General features: G+C 46.5%; 1 protein-coding gene across 1 annotated transcript in view; it reads left to right on the forward strand.

Moving 5' to 3' along the window:
• The window catches only part of LOC111236884 (5'-AMP-activated protein kinase subunit gamma-2-like), a 26,492-nt gene that overhangs the window by 2,903 nt on the left and 16,918 nt on the right, over window positions 1–6,671 (forward strand). Inside the window, exons 2-4 of the mRNA XM_022765782.1 lie at window positions 5,353–5,424; window positions 6,037–6,230; window positions 6,313–6,422. Coding sequence (XP_022621503.1) covers window positions 5,353–5,424; window positions 6,037–6,230; window positions 6,313–6,422 — 376 coding nt within the window. The remainder of the gene's footprint in view (window positions 1–5,352; window positions 5,425–6,036; window positions 6,231–6,312; window positions 6,423–6,671) is intronic.

The following is a 6,671-nucleotide window of genomic DNA, read 5'->3' on the forward strand; positions in this document are numbered from 1 at the left end:
ACAGTCTGCTTGACCCCACCCCCCACTGACTGGCAGCTCTACAGCACCCCGAGGGCTAACCTGGGTGAGGACAGCGCCACAAACGTGTCCTGGGGATTACAAACCCAAACTGAACGCTTGTGTTTGGTTTCTACTTTAACTCTTACTGTAATGCTGTTCTAATGCTGTCTGTCGCTCCAACACAATAAGCCTATCCCTGAGACAGGGACAGCACAGGTGTCTACACCAGGTGACCTGTGGAGTGTGTTATTTTTACATAAGAGAAAGATCCAGAAGGTCGGGCCAGACGTTGGACGCACGGCTGATTCACTTGCTTGATGTCGTCTGTTAGTTGATATAAAGTACCGACACCCCACGAAATCACCATTGCCATTCACCAAGTGCACGTCCTAGCAACTGCACCAGGTACTGTCCTTCCCTGCTGACAGGACCTCGCTGTGTCGTTCGTTCTGAAGCAACGATCTCTTCAAAATAAAACCCATAATTCTATTATCTTTATACAATCCGGACCTTGATCAAACCACATGTGTCGTAGATGTTGAGTGCAGTGTTGTGTGGAGTGTGGTGGTGTGAGTGTGTGTGTGTGAGTGTGGTGTGTGGTGTGTGTGTTGAGTGTGAGTGAGTGTAAGTGTGTGTGTGTGAGTGTGAGTGAGTGTGTGAGTGTTGTGTGTGAGTGTGTCGTGTGTGGGAGTGAGTGTTGGTGTGTGTTGTGTGTGTGTGAGTGTGAGTGTGAGTTGTGGTGTGAGTGTGTGTGAGTGAGTTGAGTGACGTGTGTGTTGAGTGATGTGAGTGAGTGTGTGTGAGTGTCGTGCACATACGCCTAGATCGCCTGTGTGTTGAGTGTGTGTGAGTTTTGTGTGAGTGAGTGAGTGTGTGTGAGTGTGTGGTGAGTGTGTGTGATGAGAGGAGTGAACGCTGTGTTGTGAGTGTGTTGTAGTGTGTGGTGTGGTGAGTGTAAGTAGAGGTAGTAGACTGTGTTGTGTGTGATGTTGAAGTGTGAGGTGAGTGTAGAGTGTGGTAGTGTGTGGTAGTGCGTGAAGAGTAGAGGTGATCCAGAGTACCCCCCCCGGGTGTTCGTGTGTGGTGTGATCTGTGTGTGTGTGTGTGTCATGTCTACAGTATACTGGGCCTTCTGAAAGTCTTGATCTCAGACGCTGCAGGAGCATTTTTGTGATGATAGCGATCACCTTCGTGATTGACCTCTCACTGGAGAGGTCCAGGATGGTCACATCTGAGGGATCGGACTCCTGGAGGCTCTACCCAGTCCTGAACCGCAGCCACATCAGTGTTTGACTCATCACGTTAATTTCTGCCTTTCACGGTGTTCTCCTTTCATGTCTCCAAACACAGAACCTGGCAAGTAGGAACCAGTAAAAAACCAGTCAGCTGTTTTTACTGGCAACACCGAGTGTCACCACTTCCGTAACCTCACAGGCCGGCATTATTGCAAGTGACAGGAAAACCATGAATACTTTTAGTTTCGACTACTTAACGTACATGAAGTACTGTTTACTGTGAAACCTTCAAACTTTTCCAGCAGGTTAAAGGAGAGTGAGCACAAACACCAACATGTCACCTACAGGCCACAGAGCTGCTCCACATCACACCTTGGGGGTGGAGGAGGGAGGAGGGAGAGGGAGGAGGGAGGGAGATGGAGGAGGGAGGGGGAGGGAGGAGGGGTAAAAGGTAAAAGAGAAGAAAGTGTGCGAGTATGTCAGAAAGAGAGAGAGAGACAATCAGGACTGTGAGCAGGTTTATTGGATTATTGATTCCTGGAGACTGAAGATCAGAAGGTACTGTGTGTGTGTGTGTGTGTGTGTGTGTGTTTGTGTTTGTGTGTGTGTGTGTGTGTGTGTGTGTGTGTGTTTGTGTGTGTGTGTGGTGTTTTTAATTGCTCAGTTTTATTTGTTGATCAGAGTTTAGACGAGAATATTGACTGATCACCAATCAGATCAATAATGTGCAGCAGCTCAGTCATCAGCTGTTTCTGCAGCTTGGCCTTCTGTCATTGAACTCTTCACTGTCGATCTGATCAGTTTCACTCTGCAGCCACTTGTTGTTGGGTCGCTTGAGTTTGGTTGTTTCTGTGAGACACACACACACACACACACACACACACACACACCTGTGCACAGGTACAAGCTGCTGGGGGTCGGTCCTGACGTCCAGCCCTGGACGTTCAGTCCCTGTGGGTGTTTGACTCTCAGCTGCTCGTCCTCACAGTGAGGAGAGAGGAGCTTTATTCACATGCTACATCCAAAGTGTCAAAAACCAGCTGGAAACAAAACAAATCAAATCTTAACCCTGATGATGTCACAGACTGATGATGTCACAGACTGATGTCTAAATCAGTGGTTCACAACCTTTTCCAGCTCATGGCTGCTTGAAAATCTCAAAAGTTGGCTGCCAATATAAAGCCAGATGATATTTTCTCTGAGCACTTTTTAATGATCACGATCGAAGCTCCGTGTTTCTGGTCAGTCCATCTCCCACTATTTCCTTTGGACTCTTCCTGTTTCTAACCGGATGTCTGTGATGATGCCCCTCCAGTTTTTGCCGTAGATGTGATCTTTGAACGAACAGTCAGACTGAGACAGGAAACAAGAAAACAACGGGGTCTGACAGTGACGACATGAACGCTCCTGTCATCGTCTCATCACAGCTATGGAGTTTTTAAAGATCATTCAGTTTGAAAACCTTTAAAAACATTATTCTTATATACATTTCTTTTAAAATTGCAGCTTTTATTTTACTGTTCTGCACATGATTTGCAGAGGTGGAAAGTTACAAAATACATTTACTCACGTTACTATATTGAATACTTTTTTTTGTGTATTTTGTATTTTTTAAGTACAATTTAAAATCGGTATTTTGTGTTTTACTTGAGCACGTTTTGACTCAAGTATTGTACTTCGTTACTTTATAAATCCTATCCGTTACTGAGTAAAAATAACAATTCAACCTACAGGGGAAAAATACGCGCCAGAACCATAGACAGTAAACCAATGGCCAGAACCAACAGTGACAAATGATGATGTGATTAGCACTGGCGCGTGAACATAGAGGGCGCGCGCGGACAAGCTAGGTTAGTGGGCGCGAAGTCTTTAGTCTACCCTCACACAAAGAAAGTAACTAAGTAACTTTTACTTAAAGTACATTTCAAATAAACTACTTCTTACTTTAACGTGAGTACATTTTCAGATGAGTACTTTTACTTCTACTTGAGTAATATTTCATCAAAGTATTGGTACTTTTACTTGAGTACAATATTTTTGTACTTTTTCCACCTCTGATGATTTGTCGGCCACAGGTTGGGAACCACTGGTGGAAAATATTTCAGGACAGAAAATAAAGTGAAGAAGAAGAACTTCTCTGAAGAGCTAGAGCCGCTCGATAAAGATCAATCAGGATTACTGAACAGGATTACACCAACATTTACTGAACTCTGAAAACAGATTTGGAAACAAAAGCGTTGTGTAGTTTTTGCAGATATAAGTTGAAGATACCTGAGCGGGGGACAGCAGACAAACAGGGCGGCAAAAGTCTCTGAAGATGTTGCACTTACGTCGCTAACATAAGCTGAAGCGTAACCAGGAAGTGGATGGGGGGGGGGGACAGAATGCGACACAATAATCGTTTATTTTGTTTTCATAATCGTCAGAAGACAAAATCATGATCGAAAATAAAACTAGATTAATCACCGAGGTGAACGAGTCTTTGGTTGGTCCTGATGAATCCTCCTGTCCGCCCTCCTGTCCTCAGAGAGACAGAGAGAAAGAAATAAGAAAGAACAGAAGGAGAAGAAGAAGAAGAAGAATATCAATCAGTTCAAGAGAATCTGCTCAAAACAAGAAATCCACCAACTCATCTCATACAGCCTGTGTGTGTGTGCGCGCGCGCGTGCGTGTGTGTATGTGTGTGTGTGTGTGGGGGCGGGCGGACACACTCGGCCCAGATTCAAGCCTTCAGGTTCCCATGGGAACCAGAGATGTTCAGACTCCTGTGAGACACAGCGTGATGGCAGATGGTGATTAAACCCTGATCACTGGCTCACAGGAAGGTGAACTCAGCCTGCGGTGACCTCTGACCTCTGAGCCTCTTCACCTCAGCTCACTCTGAGAAAAAGTTCAAACCTGAGAGAAAAGTGTCAGGAAGAGTTCAACGTCGTCTGCTTCTGTCTCTGAGAGTCAGGTGTTCAGACTGATCCTGCTCTCATGTCTGTACTTTGCAGCCAGTTAGCTTAGCTTAGCATAAAGACTGGAAACGGGGGGAAACAGCTAGCCTCGAATCTGCAACCATCAACTGAGCAGTCGAGTGACTGGAAATCAATCAGCTGTTGTTTTAGTCTGCAGTTGATAATCACCGGGTTGACTGATTAGTCATTGATCCGTCTGGCTCCAGAGGTCAGCTGACTGTACATGGACGTGAGACACAGGCATGTCGGTGCTGCAGACAGAAGGAGCCGTCTGATCTTCTCACAGTGTTTGGTTTCAGCCTCGCTGTCACCTCAGCAGATGTTTGACTGATAATCTGTCACTGCCTCTATGTTTACCCCACAAACCATCCCATGATGCAACAGGAGAGGAGGCTCCGCCGCAGCACGTTTCCACTGCAGTCTGCAGTTTGTCCTGACAGAGCCCGGTGGTGTCGTGGACGGAGGCAGACTGCTGTAGAAACTGGGCTCAGGTGGAACAGGAAGTCGTTTTCCTGTGTGTCAGTCAAACATGTATCTCTGTCTCAGTTGCGTCCTCTCAGCTCAATCACTTATTCACTTTTGGAACAATGTCTTTCTTCAGTTTTCATTTTATTTTACAGCCATTAGCATTATTATGCAACATATTACAGAATATACCCCCGCCCCCCCACCCCCTAAAACACACACTTGCTCTCTCTCTTAAACCAAAATCAACATGAAGCATCAAAGTCAGACACATGAACAGGACACAGCGTCGTCTTCATCACCTTCCTCCCTTCTACCTGTGGAGGAGCAGAGACGTCTCAGGACACGTATCGAGACATTTCCTTCATTTCAGACTTTAATCAACATTAAAAACAGGAATTGAAAGAAGGAGAAAGAATTTATATAATTTTTAGATAAACATGTATAAACATTTATTAACTCATGAATAAAGAAAACAATGAGAAACTATTTGAAAAGACATTTTAAAAATGGGAAACATTCCTGGATTCACTCTTCAGTTTCTATTTCCTTTTCCTGTTAGCTAACCGATTAGCTTAGCTTTTCCTGTTAGCCACTCTGTGGCACTCTGGAACTGCAGTGCTGGTAAAACCAGGCTGAACAACAAGCTCTCTGATTGGTCAGAGAGCTGACCAGTCATTGTGTGTCTGCAGGAGCTGAGAGTGTTTGCGATGCCCTTCCTGGAGGGAGATCCGGGCGGAGCGGAGGGAGGCAGCAGCACCAAGGTAAAACCAGCCTCTCTTTTAAATCTCATTCAAACCATTTTCACTGTGGTGAGGTGATGACATCATCAGCAACAGCAGGTGACCTGGGGCGCACAGGTGACGTTCTGCTGAGTCAACATTTATCAGCTGATCAGGATTCAGGCCGTTGTTCTCAGCAGCTGAAAACAGGAGTTTGACCTTTGACATGTGTTGATGATGTTGACCTTCAGGTGTGTGAGCGACGGCGCCCTCAGATATGAGAAGATAAAGATCAGGCCTCATCAAAACAGAGTAGTTCATTAATCTGTGATAACGAGGCAGCTGGTTGATTAATGCGTCACTTAAAGGGCCAGTTCAGGTGAGCACAGGTCGTCATTACAGTCAGTGTCTCACCTGCAGTAGAGTCAGTTTAGAGGAGCAGAGTGATGAGCTGCTGTGGGCGGGGCCAGCACAAAACACCTGTTTTAGACACGCCCACTGAAACAATCCAACATCTGTTTAAATGAAGCTTCATGTAGAATATTTTCATCTTTATCTTCCCGCCAAAACTGCTCTTTCCTTTGGCACTACTTTTTACTCTGATTGGCTGATTGGTTGAGTCTTATCTGGACCCCCCTCCCCCCCTCCCAGCAGGGGGAGCCTCTGTGCCACTCTGCCAGCCCCACCAGGAGTTTCTTCCATCGGGCTCCGTTCAGCCGACCCTCCAGCCCCCGCTCCGCTCCGGCCAGAACCTCCAGCTCCAGGATGAGTCCCAGCTCCCCCAAAACCCTCTTCCCCTACCACACTGGCCCCCCCCAGCAGGACTCCCCACCCAAGTCTCCACGCAGGTAAACACACCTGGGAACAGGCTGGAGGGGGAATCGGTAGTAGAAGGTTTTGACTGTGTTTGTGTGTGTGTGTGTGTGTCAGGCTGAGTTTCAGTGGGATCTTCAGGTCGGCCTCCAGGGATTCAAACCATCAGCCCTCCTCCCCCATCAGCATCAAACTGTTCACACGCAACAAGAGAGACAAGGCCAGAGGTACTGTGTGTGTGTGTGTGTGTGTGTGTGTGTGTGTGTGTGTGTGTTTTTTGACTGTGTTTGGTGTGTGTGTGTGTGTGTTCAGGCTGAGTTTAAGTGGGATTTCAGGTCCGGCCTCTAAAGCAAAAAGGAATTCAACACATAGACCTCCTCACAGCCCAGCTACTGATATCAACGCAACAAGAGAGACAAGCAGAGGTACTGTGTGTGCTGTGTGTGTGTGTGGTGTGTGTGTGTGTGTGTGTGTGT

This window comes from Seriola dumerili, unplaced genomic scaffold, assembly GCF_002260705.1.
Source record: "Seriola dumerili isolate Sdu_G_001 unplaced genomic scaffold, Sdu_1.0 BDQW01000741.1, whole genome shotgun sequence".
Lineage (NCBI taxonomy): Eukaryota > Metazoa > Chordata > Actinopteri > Carangiformes > Carangidae > Seriola > Seriola dumerili.